Source organism: Neomonachus schauinslandi, chromosome 6 (assembly GCF_002201575.2).
Source record: "Neomonachus schauinslandi chromosome 6, ASM220157v2, whole genome shotgun sequence".
NCBI classification, from domain to species: Eukaryota; Metazoa; Chordata; class Mammalia; order Carnivora; family Phocidae; genus Neomonachus; species Neomonachus schauinslandi.
In genome coordinates, this window is record NC_058408.1 from 24,045,383 (window position 1) to 24,065,360 (window position 19,978).

Sequence of the window (19,978 nt, forward strand, 5' to 3'; positions counted from 1 at the left end):
TTCGCCCCTTCCCACTGCAGATGGCCTTTGCGAGCCTCCCCTCGGAGCTGTGCAGTCTCGGGAAGCTTCCCCAGACGCAGGCGGTAGAAGTGCACCAACCAAGAGGGAGAGGACAGGAGCTGCGAACTCCCCTCGTGAGGACTTCCTGGGGGCCAAGCAATACCAGTTCTTGAGGTCTTTGTATGGTACTTAATTCCCACAAGAGCTCCGACAAATGGGCACTGGTAGCTCTATTTTACGCCGAAGCTCGAAGGTTTCCCAAAGCGAAAAAGGGGACGAGCCAGCGACTGACCTGGATCTTACTCTAAAGCCCATTCTGTTTCCCCGCAGCCCGCGGGGGTCCCTGACGGCCTCGCACAAGCCCCGAGGCCTCCCGAGGCCTGAAGAAAGGGGAGGGGCCTCCGAGGGGCCTCCCCGGAATCCAGAGGGAGAGCACAGGAGCCCCCAGTGGAAGGGGCGGCGGCGGGGGGGGGGGGGGGGGGGGGGGGGCCGGGGCCTGGTGCGAGGGCGAGGGCGAGGGCGAGGGCGGGGCCGGGTGGGGCGGGCAGCCCTCCAACAACCCCCCCCCTCCCCGGACGCACCAGCTTCATGCCCAGGCAGTTCTTCTCCCGGGTGTTGTAGCTGTCAATCTTCTGCTTGATCTCCTGCAGTGTGGGCGGCCGCTGCGTCTCCTCGGCGGGTTTACAGACATTCTGGAACAGACACAGAAGTGAGAGTGGGTGCGCAGTGGTTCTCCGGATGAGAAAGGGGAGGACCAGACCCTCCCAAAGACCTCGAATAAGGGAGCACCAGTCCCGCGCGGTGAAAACTAATCTCATGGGCGCAGGGTGAGAACAATCAGAGATAAATCCCAGTGGTGCCACTGGGTAGCCGGCCAGCTCCGGGGAAGTAACTGAAATCTAAGTCTCCTCACCTGTGAAATGGGAACAATGCCTACCCCTCGGGCTTGCTGCGAGACTAATATGAACGTGCCCAGCACACGGGCACGGACGACGAATTCGGTGCATCAGCAGAACAGCATTTGCTTACCGAGGGTTACTAGGGAAAAGATTGCATTGAGATGCTATGGGAGCTGCAGAGAAATGCAAGGCACCGTCTCCCGGAGGAAGCAAGGAGAGCCGGAGAGACAGGAATGTACACACGGTCCCAGCATATGCTGATGGGAACGACAGCAATTCAGCCAGACCCAGGGGACCAAGGGCACATGAGCATCAGCCCAGGCCGTACATCACCGGCCACAGTACTTCGCACATAATAAGAAGTTCAGTTGCTCCTTGAACAACACAGGTTTGAACTGCGTGAATCCACTTATACAGGAATTTTTTTATATATAAATATAGTCCAGTGCTATAAATGTTATTTTCTCTTCCTTATGATTTTTTAAGATTTTATTTATTTACTTACTTAATTACTTATTTATTTATCTGAGAGAGAGAGAGGTTGAGCACGAGTGGGGAAGGGGCAGAGGGAGAGAATCTTCAAGCAGACTCCCCGCTAGCCAACTCAGGGCTCAATCCCACAGCCCCGAGATCATGACCTGAGCCGAAATTAAGAGGTGGACGCTCAACTGACTGAGCCATCCAGGTGCCCCTCCTTATGATTTTCTTAATAACATTTTCTTTTCTCTAGTTTACTTTAGTGTAAGAATGCAGTGTGTAATACATATAACATGCAAAATTGTATTAATAGACTGTTCATGTTATTGGTAAGGCTTCTGGGCAACAGCAGACTATTAGTGGTTACGTTTAGGGGCTGTCAAAAGTTATACTCAGATTTTTGACTGTGCTGGGGGGCAGCGCCCCCAACCCCTAAGTTGCTCAGGGGTCAACCATATATATTTGTCAAATGAATGAGTGAACCGGAAGGGGACAGGGGGCTGTTCTTCTACAATAATTGAGAGAATCAGCCTTCTCTCCTGGGGCATGGGGACAACCAACATCTACTTAGCACCTCCTCTGTACCAAGAACCTGGCAAGCACTGTCTCTTTTAATCCTCACAAACCTAAACTCTGTGAGATGGAGATTATTACCTACATTTTCAGGTGAGACAACCAGGGCTCAGAGGAGCTCAGTAACTTGAGTTGGTAGGTGCAGACCTACAAGGAAATCCCAGGGCTGTTCTGCTGTGTTCTTCCCAGGGGTTCCCCTGCTGCCCACCCCCCCCGCCCCCGCTCCCCCCCCCCAAGGAAGGATAAGGGAAGAACAACGCTGAGGAACGAGATGGAGGTCATAGGTTTTCACACTGTGGGGGCGAATTCTGGGGTCTAAGCAACTCTGTCCCTCAATCAATTCCCTGCATTTCTCTCCACTTCACCACCGCCCAGCCTCCGGATGCGGTCTTCATGCTGCCCGTGTGCAGCGGGGGCCATGGTTTGGGAACACAAGTAAGTTGGTAAAAAGCCACCCAGAATTCACCTGATTTTAGAAGTTGAGCAGACTTGGGGCGGGTCAGGATTCTCCTTTGGCAAATGAGGAAACTGAGGCCCAGAGAGGCAGGGCCCCTGTGTTCTCCCCGCTGCCTCCCTGCTACCACCCAGCACCCTCCTGCAGGAGTGTGCTTTGGCTGGCAGATTTCCCAGCGGCCCTGTCACGGCAACAGCGCCCGGTGCAACACAAGAGGACCCCCTACCGGAGCCTGTCCCCGCAGTCATCCCTTCAGCAGGCCGTCCCCAAACATAGGGCACACTCAGCAGGATGCCCGCCCTTCCTCCTCCCACTTTGCAACCCGACAGAGCTGATAACATGTCAGGTTCTGTGGCTGCCACGGGGAGCTGGTGTGGCCTCCCCCCGCCCCCCATCACCCCTCTACATGGAGATGAGCCGACACCCCTTTCCATCACCGCATCTTCCCTTGGTCCGGCTGCCCCTCCCCCCATCCTCTTCCTCAGGGATCCTGCCGGTACCAGCCCTGTGCTCCACCCTTTCTCATACCCTCCCTCATACCACTCCCATTTCACAGATCACAAAGCTGAGGCCTAGAGAGGTTACGGAGCACGCTCGTGCAGCCACCGCTAGTGAGCATCTGAGTGGAGCCGGGAACAGAGTGCGTCCATGTCTGGAGCCCATGTTCTTCTCAATTCACCACATGACAACTTAGGACGGTCGCTTCTGCCACTCCCATAATGACCACTGAAATTCCATGCCATTCCATGAGGGCTGGGGTGTGCAGCTGTCAGACTAAGGCCCAGAAATTATGGGCCCTGTGAAACATTCTTCCAAGGTGAATCGGATCAGTGGGCCAGGCCCCAGAGGACTCAGGACCCAGGGGCACCACGTCCCCTGCAAAGATGGCGAGGAGGGCCTTCCAATCTCTCCAGTGGGACGCGGCTGCCAGCACGCGGGAGCCACCCTTTCCTGCATGGCCACTCGGGCTCTGGAACTGGACCGTGATTCCATCCAAGAGCACCCAAGGGGAAGCACACCCCAGGGCACCTCCTTTAGGCCCGAGGTAAGCAACAACCGCTGTGAACCTCAGAAAGTGTCTTCACTCACCAGCGATGCATCAATCCGGAGATCCTCACATGGAGCTCCTCATTCCCGGTCCCTTCCCACAGCTAGTTCCCAGAGACATGGACCTCCCCGGAAACCGCCCCCCCAAACTGGACCACCTCTATGGGACCAGATGTACCCGGCCACGGCTCAACCGTGGGAGCTGCCAGTCAGAAAGACCACTTACCTGGTTCCTATCCTGGGCTCCATTCTACCCATCTCTGAAGCACACAGGCTGTCCCCTCCTCAGGAGCTGACAGCTTTCTCATATTCATCTACCCAAAAAAGAGTTAAATAATGGAAAGGAAACTCTAGAAGCTCCTGGAAGATCTCCTCTCATAGTTTCCAAGTGAGCTACAGCCATTTCCCTGTAAGAAAAGGCAGCTGGTTCATGGCTTTCAAAAGTCAGTTATTCCAGGCCTGGGTTTGGGTATAGCAAGTCATAGCTGCTGTAAGTAAAGGTTTCATCTTCCTGTTCCCCTTCTCTTCAGCAGATAGCCCATCTATTCCTCCCCCTTGCCCACCACAAACCTGGGGAAGTGACGCAAGCATCTGAGGCCACCCCTTCCCGGACTGACGCAGAAGATGGCCATCCTGATCTCACCACCCCATCCGGGAGTGCCCCGAGCCCTGTGTGGCCAGCATGTGGAGCACCCCCAGGCTGGAAGGTCAGCCCCCAGGGCTGGTATGGCTCCTGCCCACCCCATCTGGCAGACAAGCTCTGACCCACGGATTGAATGAATCACCTGCCGAAGTAGGCCAGCCAGTCAGCCAGCGAGCCACAGTCGCGAGAGTCCACGGATCCTTTCCCCTCCCAGGGAGGGTACAGAATCTAGGCCAGTGGTTCTTAAACTCGGCTACACACAGAATCATCTAGCGGATCTCTAGAAACCTTGCTTGGGCTCCATCTTGGAGATTCTGATGTATGGTGTGGGGTACAGCCTAGGCATCGGGATTTTTTACTCTCCCAGGTAATTCTAACGGGCAGCAATGTTTGAGGAGAACTGGCATAGACCCCTTGTGGGCAATTTCAGACACCAAGGGTCCCCACCCAGCAGCACAATTAACGCTCTGGCACCCACAGATATTCACTGCCCCAAAGATTTACCTAAAAGGCAAGTATCTGCTGTGTGAACAAGATCAATAATATAAGAGTCTTCACGGGGTAAGGCAAAGACCTCCATTTTTATTCACCTGTCCGATTTTCAAGTCCTCAAAGTGAAAGATTGGTTTCCCCCCACGGGTACGAAGCTAGAAACCAGGCAGATAGAGTTTTGTCTCCCCGGGATGGCGCAAGATGGAGACAGAAGGGGGACCTCACTCTGTTAGGATTTCACACATTTCGACATGGGCCGCCGAGGTGTCTCTCGCAGGGGGTCTGTGCGTCTCGGGGCAGCATGGCATGCGTCTGCTCCGACTCAGCCCCTGGCACTGGAGGCAGATGCTTTAGCTGCTCCCAACGCAGCCGGCACAGCCACAGTGCTGGTGAAAAATAGGTTTGTGCTCCCATATCCTGAGCCATGGAAGGGGCTGTGTTGCCTCTCAGTGCTCAAGGGTATGAGGGTACAGCTACGTGAAGAGGCTGGGTGCCAGGAGTCCTAACTTAAAACTTAAGTCCTTAACTTAAAAAAATACATATCCTCAACAACGAAATTAAGAGGATCATCCCCTGTGCTCTGGGGCCTACCTCAGAGCAGATCTACCCCAAGTTGAATTTTACTTTAAGCAGAAACCCAAACATCGGTGAATTCTGCATTCTAACCAATGACACAGGTCTTAATTTTGGTCACGGCGGAAGAAGAGGCTCTGAATGAGTCCTGTGGTTTCTAGTATCCCCAGGTGGACACAGGGCAGCCTCCGAAAGCCCCAGCCGTGAGGGGGGCCCCAGGGTGAGGAGCAGGCTCAGGAGCATCAGACACACTCTGACACATCAGATAACTTCATGCCCATTTTCTTTTGACCTGAATCACACAAACCTCACTTTTGCTAAAAATTTTACTCTCCCTCTTCTTCAACTTCTCAGCCTCTTCTTCCTTCACAATGCTTTCATCGTATTGCTCCCGTCGGTCTACCTGAGGTCCTTCACTCTGTCCAGGCCTCTCTGGCCACTCTGGCCACTCCTGCCCTGAACGATGGTGATGATCTGTATCAGTTCATGTCATCCTCACCACAAATTCATGCGAATTCCCATTTCACAGATGGAGAAACTGAGCCCCAGCAAGGTTAAAGCTAACCCACATTTAAAGCTAGCACTATACTGTCTGGCGCTTAAATATGCCTCCACTTATATTAACCTCCAAGTAAACTACCTATCTTGAGTTGTCTTCCCAACTAGAGTGAATTTTCTTAATGACTTATACCATACTTCTATTTCTTCTTATGCCTACTGGCACCGAGCATGAAGCAGATAATAGATACTTGCTCAAGAACCTTCAATGTCTCCCCATTGCCTACAAGGGGTTGGGGGAGAGAAAGATCTTACTTCTTCCTAGGAATTGCAGTGCCGTGAGCCTTGGATTTCAGTGCAGACTGAGTTCTGTGAGAGAAGTACCTACTCCTCCCTTACCTGTCACGGCATCCCAGAGCCTAGTTGCAGCTGGGAACAAGCAGAGGCTCAAGAAAAGCCTGCGGGATGAACTTATGCTTATGCATGTAGTTGGGCTCTGACCCCCATTACTAACTAAGCGATCTTGAGGAAATCCGATAACCTCTTTAAGCCTCAGTCTCTGTCCTCAGTTTCACCTATCGATTTGAAATACAAATCCTTCTTTGCCTAATAGGATGCATGCAAAGGTAAGACCAGATGAGATCACGGCTGCAAACACATTGTGGACATGATCAAACCCATCCAAAGGCACATACTGTTCCTATCCTCCCGGGCCTACGAAGCCCTACCCCTAGGAGCCAATCCCACTTCCCACTCTCCTTGAGCACTTCATCAGGGTTGGCCACCGTGCCATGGAGTGTGTTCATTCCTCTCTCTGCACTAGCAGCTGGCACACTTGTTCTGTCAAGGGCCAGGGAGTAAATATTCGAGGCTTTGCTAGCCATACGGTCTTCGCTGCAACTACGCAACCCCGCCGTCGTAGCTCAGAGCGGCCACGGATGAGCGTGGCTGTGTTTCAGTAAAACTTTACTTAGGGGATCTGGCGCGTCCCCCCTCTGCACTACCCCGCGGGCCCGTTTGTCCCGCTCAGAATACGGAGCCCGCCTCTCCCCTAGCGCCGTCTCCTCAGCGTCCTGAATGAAAGTTCCCCGGCCCACGGCATTCTCCTCGTTCTCTGCTCTCCTAATATAGGAGATCCCTGCCATTTTAATTCCCAAACGGAGAAAGGTTAATATAGAGGTTTGTGCTGGGCGCCGCCTTCCTCCTGAACGATACTCCTGTTGAGAGCTGCGTCCTCCCCCGGCACACCGGCCTTTTGTACTTGGCTCTCACTTCGTGGGCACTTTGGCCACAAGCAGGCAAAGGCTTCATGGCTTCACTGGGGTTGGGCTTGCTCTCCTCCTGGCTCCTGCGGGGAGGCGACACGCCGGCGGAGGAAGGGAGGCAGGCGGAAGGCCAGGCTCACTCCCTGGCTCGGGGACTGACTCCCAAACCCCAGCCCCGGGGCCCCGACGCCTCAGAGTCCTGTCGTGGCCAAGCTGCCAATTACCACACGCCATGGGCCTCGGCATCCAGCACTCTAAGGACCGTGGAGGTGCCTTCACAGCCTGTGTGGCTGCATTTGGGTCTAACTGTACGCGGCCTTTTATGGTCTAATTATTATTTCACACGTGTTAGTCTCATCTTCCCAATTAGATGTTCCCTGGAGGGAGACAGACGTGATGGCTGATGACTGTGCTGCTTTGGTACCTGCTGCGAGGCTCCGTCGAGCTCTCCATGACCTCCAAGGAGGTGACCGGGACAGTGTGGGGTGGCCTGGGTGGCGCCCAGCCCCGAGCCCTGCCATGGACTGCAGTCAGGTCCAGGAGCACCTCCCACGGACCCGCACCCCAAGGGGCTGATGCGAAGGCCCGGGCTGCACGGACTGCCGGCTCTGCCTGGCGGCCAGCCCTGCTCAGCTCTTTGCAGTTTCCTGGTCAGAACGAATGCAAGACCACCATGACCCGTGACCTCCACCAGCAAGTCACCTCCCCTCTGAGGGTCTCAGTGTCCTCCTCTGTGAAATCATGAAGTGAGACGCCTCTGCAGCACTACGAGTTTACCTCGAGGAGGGGGTGGTTTCTTTCATCACTGCTTCCTCTTCTATTTCAGAGAATTGGGGGTGGGGGTGGGGCCCCTCGGAGGATGGCCGGGCTTACCCGAATCGCAGGGGTAAGAACTGGCCTGAGACAGTATCCAGACGTTTCTAACGTCTACGGCGTGACTGGTCTCAGTACTGGCCGCTTGCTTTCTCTACTCGTCCGTCAGCAAGGCTCAAGGAGGCCCACACCTTCCTAACTCACACCACTCAAGAAAACAAAACAAAAACTACCCCGGAAGCCCGTCTCCATGAGCCTTTGCCGCATTTCCTCTTTCTCAGCTCTTAGCAAATCTGTCAGCAGCCATTCTTCTGCCCCTTGGGCGGAGAGCACCCCCAGGCCTATGTCAGCGGGGAGAGCCTCAGGCTGGACTGTGTGAGAAGGACCATCCGCAGACACCTTCCAGGCCACCCTGCTCCCCTAGAGCGGCGCGGGCCCCAAACACCTGATGTTTCTCTCATGCCCGTCCTAAATAGGGACCCCTGAGGGAAAGGGGCAGACACCCCTCTGTCTGGGCTGGGTTCGGAACGCCCTGCTCAACGCCCAGACCACATTCAAGGCTCACTGGTCCCTTGGTGACAGCCTCGAGCAGATGGGAAAGAGGAAGCCCCATGGGTCTCACCACAGGGCCCCCTCCCAGGTCCTGGAGGGCCCATGTTCTGGAATGGCCGCCCCAGCCACACCCTGGACCGTGAAGGGCTTGATTCTCCCAGAACCCTCTCTGGCTCTGTCCAACATCCCAGAAATAAAAGGGTTGGAAACTCCTCAAGTGTGTTCTCCAGTAGGCTGTTCCCAGCAGAGGAAGGAAGGAAGGAAGTTTCAGCAGGGAGCCATCCGTATAAGCATAACCATGCGGGATTTGGGATTTGAGCTGCTCTGATGGGGGGATGCAGAGGAGCAGGGAGTAAGAAGGGGGTGGGATTTGAGAAACTGGAAAGAGACCGAAGACGAAAACCTAGAGCAGATGGTCAATGCAGACAGTCAGTCAACAGTAACTGATTGAGTTGCCCAGGGGGTGAGGGCTGTGAAAGTCACCTTGGGACAGGAAACCGGCAGGCCACGGTCCCTGTCCTTGGGAGAGCGCAGGCCACCTGCGGAGGGAAGGCAGAGGTGCGGGCCCCAAGAGGAAGCACCAGACAGCGCGGCTCGGCGTGTGGGGACCCGATGAGGGCCGCGCCGGCGGGCTCCCCAGGGGGCCAGCATGGAGCCTGAGCACAGTGTCCCTCCCTCTCGCAGACGGCCATCTCAGTCTACAAGCAGGGGCAGGTCATCTGCGGTGAGTCCGGGGTGGAGAACACCAGCCACCTGCAGGAGGCCTAGAGAGCCCTGGGGCCTTGGATCTGCGGCCTCATGATCGTGACAAAAATCGCCAACAGGCCGGGACCTCCCAAGTCACAATCCCATTTAGTCCCTGAAAGCACTCAGTGAGGTTGGTATGTTATTACCCAGCGTCCCTGCTCCTCACCCCTAGACGACACAGCCCTGCACAGCTGCGTGCCCTCAGTCTGTGCAGGCGGTCTCCCCGAGACTCGGATTTGTCTGTGAAGCACAGACAACAAGGCCTTCTTGACACATTTGTCGCAGAGATGAAACGAGATCGCACATCTGGAAGTGCTTAGCACACTTCACGTACACAGCAAGCACTCAATAAACAGTGGCTAGTGAACTGTCATTGTGGCCAGCATCATCATCCGTAGTCAGCTGTCTGGTGGGGCAGAGAAAGGCTGGTTGGTGGGGCTGACTCAACATGGGAGTCCTCTTGCCTTCACCTCGATCTCTCACAGGCCCGTCAGCCAGAGCCACGTTACAACTCTGTGCATCCTAAGCACTTTTGTCTTCGGGGCTGAGGGGCCCTCTTCCTCCAAAAAAAAAAAAAAAAAGATGGGAAATGCTATTTTATAATAGCATGATATAATAGCTTTATATCAATGCTATTTTAGGATAGCATTGATATAAAGAAAAATATATTAATATCAGATAAGAAAGCACATTCTTCAACCTAAAAGTTAATTTCTTCCCCCCTGATTTTAAGAGCAATTAAAACATTTTTGTGGGCCCATAAAGAACCGTGGGCCCTTCTGACATCACACACCACTATGCCTCGTGGATAAGTCAGCAGGGGTCTCAACTCCTGAGTCCCAGGTAGGGTGACCAGGGACTGAGAGTTTTCTTGGGGTGCAGGACTTTCAGTGCTAGAATCAGGACAGTCCTGGGCAAACCAGCGTATTTGCTTACCCTAGTCCCAGGGACCCCCCTTGCAGGCCTAGATGGACTCTATCCCTCTCAACCGTGGGCCCCAGAGACACCGCTTGCTCTTCTGCCCTCTACAAAGCTGCACGTGCACTCTGCCCTGGGGGGCTCCCTGACACTCTCCCTGGGCCCCCTTCCCCCGCAGACTGGCTGTGGCTGGACACAGTGGCCCTGGCTGTCTCTGCCAAACAGCGCACATCACACACATGCTGATCAGCTTGATGACAGAATGCAAGCTCCCCGAGGACAGGGACTGCCCCAATCACTGATGCAGCTCCCAGAACGGTGCCTGGCAGACAGGAGGGGCTCATTAAACATCTGCCTAATGAACTGAAGGAAACACAAAGAAGTAATAAGACATACGTACGTGCACATGCTTGTACACATGCACACAAAACCCCAAAACAAATATAGGGAGATCAAGAGGTTCTAGAATTGTATACGGCTCCTATAGGGTTCCTGGTCCATGGCACCTATCGACAGAGCACCCAGAACCAGAGCACTGTGGAGTGAGTCAGGGATGACGGTGGGCAGGGTGACAGAGTGGGTCCCAAGACCCCGTCCCAGGCTCCAGTCAGTCTGGAGCCTGGATGCTCCTCTTTCAGAAACAATTTAAAGAGGATTCCACTGTAAATCATATGTCTGACAAAGGATCACTATCCAGAATATATAAAGAACCCCAGCAACCCAAAAACAACAACAAAAAGACCCAATTTTAAAAATGGACAAAAGACTGGAATAGACATTTCTCCAAAGACAAACAGATGGCCAATAAGCACAGGAAAAGAGGCTCAACATCACTCATCATTAGGGAAACGCAAATGAAAAACCACAATGAGACGCCACCTCGTACTCATTAGGATGGCCATCATCAAAAACCAAGAAAATAGCAGGCGTTGGCAAGATCGTGGAGAAAACTGGAACCCTGGGCATTGCTGGTGGGAACGTGAAATGGTGAAGCCACCTGGTAAACGGACTGGCAAGTCCTCGAAAGATTAAATGGAAAGAACCACCAGATTATCCAGGAAGGCTACCTCTGGGTTGATACCTACAAGAAGCAAGAACGAAGACTCAAACAGGTATTTGCACACTCCTGCTGACAGCAGCTTTCCTCACAAAAACCAAAAGACGGAAGCAACCCACTGACGGATGGATAGATAAACAAAGTGTGGTGTGGACAGGCCATGGGATATTATTCATCCATAAAAAGGAAGGAAATTACGGCACACGCTACATGGATAAACCCTGAAGACATTACACTAAGTGAAATAAGCCAGGCACGAAAGGACAGATGCTGTGTGATTCTAGTTATAGGAGGTTCCTCGAGTCAGTCAAATTCCCAGGGGCAGAAAGTAGAATGGGGCTGGCTGTGGGGACAGGGGGATGGGGAGCTGCTGGCTGCTGGGGACAGAAACGTTCTGGAGATGGTCGTGTGATTGGCCACACAACACTGTCAATGTACTTGTGTAATGTCTGTTTTATCACAATTTTAAAAAAGGGGATTCCAAGGTCAGGGGCAACTGGAGGCCTTGTAGCTAGCTAGTTTCATCTGGTTCCCATACAGTTGGGAGTGTCCCTTACTTTCTGTCTTCCACGCAAGTGAGCAGTCAATCCCACTTGTGAGCAAGGTGGCCCTCATCCTGCAGGGGCTGGCTCTTTGTCTGGGCGCCGGCCACTCTCCTGCACGACTAAGAAATGGCTGGACCCTCGGGCTGTCCCAGACAGCCCAGCCCAACTCAGAGGAGCTCTACAGCGAGCTGAGCGTCTTAGAGCTTCCCAGGGGACTCTCCAGAGGGGCTCAGGCACACAGATCTAGAAGGGGCCTGGAGACAAACTGGCCCAGGCACCCCCGTTCTGGAGCAACCGGAGTTGTTAGGTGACTCAAGGCGCAGGGACTCCCCAACCGGCCTCACACGCTCTCCCTTCAGCCGGCCATGGCTGGCCACGGTCAAGGAGCTATGTCTGGCTTTCCAACTTCATACGTCCTAGGGACATGGATGCGTCAGCAAAAGGAAGATTTGGGGAAACACTTCTTTCTCTCTGTCTTCTTTCTTCTGCAGGCCCCAGCGCCATGGCATATTCTCAAAGTCATCAAGCTGGGAGCTGGGAACAGGCTCACCTTCAGGGCCATGCATCCCCACCTCCAAACTGCATCCTCCCTCTCCCACACTGGAACCTCCCCGCACGAGAACACTCTGAAGAAGGCTTCCTCAGCTTCTCGGACAATCACACGTGCTCTGAGAGCACAGAGCCAAAGCCAGCAGTGTCACAAGGCCACGGGAGGGGGTGGCTTTAGAAGCCCCGCTCATGTGCTCTAATTACAGGCCGCTCCTGGGCTGCCCGGGACGCGGGCGCCCTGGCTGCAGGAAGCCCCTCTCCCACCAGGCGCCAGCTTCAGCTCGGCTGCAGCTCCCCGCAGTGCAGCACATTCAGTGCCACGGGGGATTCGGATGATTCGGCGGCGGAGAGCGGCGCAGGGGGGCCTGGACCCAGGGCCCAGCACGGCCGGCACTGCCTGCGGGAAGGAGTGCAGTCCCTCTCGGCTCCCTCTCCCTGAAGACCCCACGTGTGCCCTCAGCTTTGCAAGCCGGGTGGTGCCGGAGCCTCTTCACCAGCCCACACATGGCCTCTTGTCACAGTGCCACCTGCCCGGCCAACCCCACCCCACGCCACTGCCCGGGAGCCAGCTGGTGACACTGAAATGTGTCTCGGTCGGTTGTCAGGTAACTCTGAGTCTTCTCAAGTGTGTGCCCTCTTGCTGTCGCAAAGGCTCAAGGGTGGGGACATTTGGTTTCCTCCCACTCCTCAATGGCCTGGCAAAGTGCGCCATCCTCAGAGACTCCCGGATGGATGCTGCCGACGTGGGGATGCGCTGGTGGGCACATTTGGGCCTCACGGCCGGGGCTTCAACTTGGAAAATTCTGGAAAGAGCTTTCGGAGAAGCAGTACAGCTTAGGGGCTAGGAGGTCTGGCATCAGACTTGGGCCCAAATCCTGGATCTGCCCCTTCCTACTGCGAGAACCGCTTCTGTGCCTCAGTTTCCCCACTGTTAGATGGAAAGCACAAATGAGTCTGCACATGGAAAGCACTTAGAACAGTGCCTGCCACACATCAAGGCCCGATGATTCACTGCCATTATTATTCATTCTAACCATTTCCCAGCAGAGCCCTAGCTGCTGCCTTCTCTCTGTTCTGTGAACAGAGCTTTATGCTTCCACGTACCCCATTTGTGAAACCCCCCTCCACACGTCAAAATTCATCATCCATCTGCATTTCTTGAGATGGCCTTTACTATCCCAGAAGGAGAAAGTGAGGCCTGGAGCAGTAAGCATGCTTCCTGAGGCACACACAGTGAAGGCTCGTGGCTTGGGTTCCCAGGCCCAGTAATGGGCTCACTTAAGGGCCTGGGTCCCCTGAGCAGCACGCCCCCTCCCCACTCCACCTGGGCCAACAGAGGATGCTCAAACTACTGGGACTGCCAAACCGGGGTCTTGCTCAGAAGTAAACTGGGAAATGAAAACAAACAAGAAGTGGGTTGGTTCCTCCCCCTCCGCCTGCCACTCTCCATGGCGGAAAGGCAGCCAGAAGAAACCTGTCATAGGAGGCTCTCCCGCCTCCTCACATGGGCCCCTCGGCATGATCCCCCCTCCCCCCCCGCCCCCAGCCCCCCCCCCCTTTAGGAAGGACCAGGCCAACTCCTGCCAGCAGGTGCCAGGGCCCGGTTGCTTAGTGACCCAGTCCTGCCTGCCCTCATCCTCCAGGGCAAACAGCTGAGCAATCACAGATGGGATGGAGGGAGCTGCTCTATGTTTGGAAAGTTGTCCTTGCATTTTCTGCTCACTCAGTGAGATTTTTCTTTTCAGAGTTACTGGAAAAATCCATTGATTCCACATCCAGAATCTTAGCAAGCTTCCCTTTAGAACAGTCCGGATATCAGCTTTCACACACTGTGTGTGCTGAGGAGCTTGCGCCTGTGCCTTCTGGGGAGCCCCACCACCTCTTAGGGCTCCCTGTTTGGAGGGAAGCTCCAAGCCCACTCCTCCTTTATCAAACATGCATCAAGCACCTACCACGTGCAGAGGACACAACGATGACCAAGATGTGGCCCCTGGTCCAGAGAATTACAGCCCATCAAAATGAGGGACAGGAAAGATAGGCTGGCATTTGGGGTGCACAGAGAAGTGAGCGCAAGTGGAAATGGTCTCCAGACACCCCAGACCCACCAGCTTCCACACCCTCCTCAGGAACCCACACTTTCCCTGGCGTGTGTGACTGTGGAGATCAGCCAGGCCTCCTGCCTCTCCGCGTGTTCCTGCCAACAGAGGACCTGCCTCCAGCTCCCCGAGGCAAGGCCAGTGCCCTGCAGACCCAGCTCCTGCCTGCCATCCGCATCACGGCACGGGGGGACCATCCAACACCACTCTCCACACCGGGGAACAGCCAGGTGATGAGAAGGACGATGAGGGGCTCACCAACTGGAGGCTGATGCAATGGTAATAGAGTGACACCCCCGATTTCCCCAGACCAGAGCAGGAAAAAGCAACCTGGATTGCAGCACCAGGGAACCGGCTGAACGAGAGCCCCCGCTTCCTAGGGCAGGTCAGCAGAGTTTGAGGGGGGAGGCTGGAGCTCCTTTGGAGCTTTTCAAACTTGACTCTGGCCTCACCCAAGGTGCCATGTGTGTAGTGGAAAGAACATGTGTTTTGGAGTCGGACACACGTGGAGTGGGGGCCTCGCCGTTGGCTAACCCTCTTCCTTTGGCATATGACCTCACTGAATGTGCCAATCTTTTGGCTTGAGAGCAACGGCGATTCTGCCTGTGTGGTCTCGTCGGAAGCACTCAGCGCTGGGCTGCTGCCTCCCCACGCTCGCGGCGCCCCACGGAGCAGGGATCCAACCAGCTGGACTCACGCCTCATGGCGCCCCGGACAAGGAAGGCCTGCGCACCGGGCTGGAGGAGGATGGAGGTAATGAATACAGCTGCCCCTCCCCTGCCTGGGATGGATCTCATGCGGGCCCGCCTGGAAACAGGGAAACGGCCAGCCGCACTGACCCCTCCAGTCTCCTCCAGCTCCAGGAGTCTCCGCCTTTCCGAGTTAATTTCCTGCGCCCCTCCCGGTGACTGCTGCAGCCAGGTCAGTATCGTTGGCTGCCGGCCTGCCCCCAGCACCCCCGCAGGCTAGTCAGGCCCAACCCCTTGATTCTGGGAGCCAGCCCTCCAGCTGCCTGTCTCGGGATCTGCGGCGACGTCCTAAGAAAGCCACGTGGCTGCAGCGTCTTCCTCCCGGATGTCCCTCTGCCCAGCCGCCCGCATCCAAATACTTCATGGCTGGGGAGGGGAGCAACGAGGGTCTGTTGCCCAACACGGCTGGGGCAGAGTTGTATCTATCCGTCCTCCTCACCCCGAGCGCTCAGTGCTACAAGAAAGTTAAAAACACAACGGTTTGCTTGAGGCCAGGTACTGCAGGGTTTGGGATGCTCTATAAGGAACAGGAACCAAGGATGGGCTTCGCTCGGGAAGCAGAGGGGAGGCTCTGAGGGCTTTGCGATACCGGAATGATAAGCCCCTGGCAGTCATAAGCAGGGTGCACAAAAGGTGAAGAAACAGGATGGAAGCCAGTTGGGTGACTTCCTAGAGTATATAGGTGAGAGATGATGAACACCCAACAGAGGACGGGGCGGGGGAGCGGCAGAAAGGAGAGCCTGGCATCCGCAGCACAAGAGACAGAACCCACAGAGACAGGCTGGGTGAAGGGAGGAGGGGGAGACCCCTGAGGCTTCAAAGGTCGGGGACTAGAGGGGTGGGGCAGAAACACAGTGAGAAATCAGTTATGGGCCGAACTATGAGTTGGTTCTGGACATGTTAAATTTTAGCCATCTGAGGGGCATGCAAGACCTCCAACAGGCTACAGAAAATTTTGTTCTAGAGCCAGGAAGAGAGGTAGGATGGGGGCCATAGGCTGGAAAGTGTTAAGCTAAGCTAAGTGGGGTGGGGGTAGGAGAAGAGGAGAGAGGGGACGTCAGGACAGCACCGTGGATAGAAGCCACAGGCCCTGTGATTCAAGGTTTTCTGCCACTACAGCTCCCTTCTTCCCCCTGGCCCTAGAAATTCAGTGCTCCTGATTCTTGGCAAATTTATCTGGTCCTCTTGTCCCCCAGGGAACATGCCAGGCCAGGCCTGGGTCCCCATGCTCTTTTATGGGTAGATTGAACCATCTAGAAGAGGAAACTAAGGCTCTGGAGGAGGACAGATCTGGGTCCTCCATACAGAAGGATCCCAAAGCCAGAAAGTACACAGGTGTGGATTACCTGGAGAGTCGGAAGTGGAAGAGAGAAGGGAATCCAGGCTCCTGGGCACCCAGGATGAGCCCAGTGGGGCCACCCTTTCTAGCTCACGGGCTGGGAGCTGGATCCAGAGTCCAACCTGGCATTTTGAACTAAGAGCTGGAATTCAGCCTTTGCTTCTAGTGTGGGATCTTTCTTCCTTTCTCCTTAAACTCCTTGGGTGGATGGACGTTGTATGTGCCCCAAACTGGAACTGGAACTGCTTTATAGGGTAAAGCCAGCTAAGTCAGGATAAATGGTCTAACATGGTGAAGCAGGAAGGGGTGGGCCGGAGGGGAGGCATCTGGAACGCAGAGGTGAGGATGTCTTGAGTAAGTCACAAATAGTCCTAGAGGAGGGGACACGTGCCAGCCAGGCAGGTCCTCTTCCTAACCCCTCCCTGCGGAAGTCCTTACAGCTTAGAGCCCGGTAGGCAATACCTAAACTCCCCACCGGCTCCGTGAAAAGGTGGTGAGAAGGATCTGCTCCCGTGCAGAGGAGGGACCCTCGGGGAAGAAAATCAAGACAGGCTCCTTTCACAGGGTTCTTGCTGAAAGGACAACGGAGACCCCAGGCTGGAGAGATGAAGTGACTTGGCCATGGCTCCTCAGTTCATAGCTGGAGCTGCCGTGACCAGCCAGGACTCGGCTCATGGTTCGGATGCTTCCACACCATGTGCCGCTCACCATGGTGAAGGGCCGCCACTCTGACAGCCTCGCTCAGCAGGTCATGGTGAGGGTAACGGGGACCCAGGGGCCCTGAGTCCTCGGTTCTGTCTCTACTTAGCTGTGTGACCCTCTGGAATCTGTGATAAATGCCATCTCGTATTTTAATTGAAGTTATTAAGTATTTCCTAAACAGGTAATTCCCTGACTTCAGTAAATAGGATCATCACCTGGATTAAAGCAGATTCAAGGGTCCTACCTCCAAAGGTTCAGGACCCAGTAAGTCTGAGGCGGGGGTCCCTGAGTCTCCATTTTCAAAAAGTGATCCTGAGAGTGCTTCCCAGGGAGGAGCCGGACCTCCCTGGGGCATCCCTGGTGGCTTCAGATGCTACAGAGGCACCAGATGGAGGAGAGCGTCTGTGCTCAAGGAGCTGCCAGTGTAGCTAGGGAAGACAGGACCTCATCCCAGGAGCGGCATATCCTTGGTGACAGACGAAGGAGAGGTACAGAGTTACAGCCCATCGCCAAAAAAGTATGAGCAGAGCTTCCAAAGGTGGCTGGGCAGAGAAGAGGGTAGGAGGGCTGCGTGGCCGAGCCCGCTAAATGCTCTCACCGCAACCTGCTTCCTCTGCCACCTGGGCTCACAGCTGTACTTCATCTCCCAACCGCCCTCGTGTGGCCACGTGACCCAGTTCTGGCCAATGGCGTGTGGGTGTAAAAAACACCATTTCCGGGCCTGGCCCACAAAAATCTCCCATGTGTTAAGTGGAGTCCCCACCTGCCAATGTAACTTGACTTAAAGGGGGAAATAACTTGCTCTTAACGTTCCATGACTGAAAAGCAGGGGCTGCTTGTTATAACCTTTAGTCCATCCCAGTGATACAGGATGCAAGAGAGAAGACATAGCAACTAAACCCAACCAGCACTTAGAAGTCTGCTTTTGAAACAAGTGCTCGGTGAAGCATTGCATCCGAAAGGGGATGTGAGCTGTGGTCTTCCAAGGTTTACCGTCTGCACAGAGAAAAGCCAACACCAGGGAGGGCCAGAGAAGGCAATGGGCGGTGAACTCCACGGGAGGGGGATACAGCCTACAGCCTAAAAGGAAGGTTATCCTGGGGCTGGGCCGGCATGAAACATCTTTTGAGGTTAGTCTTGGTCTGTGCAGGCTCCTGAGATAGCACCTAAAAACATTAAATAGTCCAACACTTCTGAAGATTCTTATGTTATCTCTACTGCTCTAATTTGGAACAAATTTCTTTTTAGTATTCTTTTCTCTCATGCTAGGAAGGGCAGGGGCTGGGGCCGTGCCTGAGGCCTGGGTGTGCCTGAGGCCCGGGGAGAGATGGGTATTTCCCTGACTGGTCCCAGGGTCATCAGGGTTGGCTGACATCCCAGGCGTGCCACAAAGGCTCCGTCCAGGAAAGGGGCTGATGGCCGGACAAGTGTAGGAACAGAACCAGGGGTGGCTTCTACTCTGACCCCTGAGATCCCCTTCCTCTTTGCATCTGCCTTGAGTTTTTCAAGAGTCAACGGTTGTCTCATCAGTCTTACACAATTCACAGCTCTCACCATAGCACATACCCTCCCTGATGAATCACAGACCTGTACCTCTGAAACAAATAATACGTTATATGTTAAAAAAAAAAAAAAAAAAAGATAGTAGGAAGGGAAGAATGAAGGGGGGGAAATCGGAGGGGGAGATGAACTATGAGACACTATGGACTCTGAGAAACAAACTGAGGGTTCTAGAGGGGAGGGGTGTGGGGGGATGGGTTAGCCCGGTGATGGGTATTAAAGAGGGCACATTCTGCGTGGAGCACTGGTTGTTATATGCAAACAATGAATCATGGAACCCTACATCAAAAACTAACGGTGTAATGTATGGTGATTAACATAACATAATAAAATTAAATTAAAAAAAAAAAGTCAGTGGTGTCAGCACAGACCAGAGAACACCTGAGGGCAGGAGTTGGAGAGGGGCTGGGAGCGTGTTCCACGTGTGCGGAAGGATATTTAACCACAGATAGAGTCACCTTCTGTCCTCCGTATCCACAAAGAAAACACACACAAGGAAGAATATCCAGCAAGCGGGATTTTGGGATAGACACCAAAGACAACTTTTAAATGATTAAAGTTGTAAGATTTTGGAACTGACAGGGAACTCCCTGCCAGTTAAATGTAAGGGCCAATGTCCCCTTGACTGGTGTGCCTTATGGACTGGAGCCTGAAGTTGTTTGGGTCTTTCCATTCTGTAGAAGGCTCTGAGAAGACAAGGACCATAGTTGGTCCAGGGTCACCCACTGAGTGAAGAGGATCAAGAAGAGCACGTGACAGAAGTCCAAGAAGGGTGTTAGTCTTGGCTCCACCTGACCACACATGTGGCCTGGTGCAGCCTTCCCACCTCTTTGGACCTCAGTTTCTGCACCTATAAAGTGAAGCACTAGACCAAACGGATCCCTTTCAGCTCTGACATTCTGCAAGAAGCAGGCATCATGTGTTCTCAGGGGGCCCACCCCGATGCTCTGGGTGGCTCCAGAGTCCTGGGGTCCTGGAGACACAAGGAGAGCTCAGAGGTCAAAACCCAAGCTGCCGCCACCTGTGGGCACTGGGGAAACTGACGGGGCAGAAGTTGGCCCCACTTCCAGGGTCCGACCCCAGACAGGAATAAAGAAGCTGATGACAGGGATGGCCAGAGGGCCTGGCTTCACTGTCACCAGCCCTGGAAATCACCACAGGCTGCCTTTCATCGGACTAACGCAGAAAAATCTCTGGGTCGGGAGGCAAGCGGTGTAGGTTCTAACCCTGGCTCCAACCTAAACTTGCGGCGTGACCTTGGACAGACCTGGTGTCCCTGCCGCCTCAGGTGAGCCACAGCATCCCACACAGCTGCCACTTTCTGCAAGGGCCAGGGCGCGGTCCCCCTCCTCCGCTGCCGTCTCCCCACCTTCTGGTGCCTCCTTTCTGTGAATGGGGAGGCCTGTCTCACCCCCCCAACCTCCCACCGA

The 19,978-nt window shown here is 54.5% G+C and overlaps 1 protein-coding gene across 2 annotated transcripts in view; it reads right to left on the reverse strand.

The window, feature by feature from the left end:
• The window catches only part of RASSF5 (Ras association domain family member 5), a 64,313-nt gene that overhangs the window by 5,583 nt on the left and 38,752 nt on the right, over positions 1–19,978 (reverse strand). For both annotated transcript variants that reach the window (XM_021686568.2, XM_021686569.1), the window contains one exon: positions 582–692. In XM_021686568.2, coding sequence (XP_021542243.1) covers positions 582–692 — 111 coding nt within the window. The remainder of the gene's footprint in view (positions 1–581; positions 693–19,978) is intronic.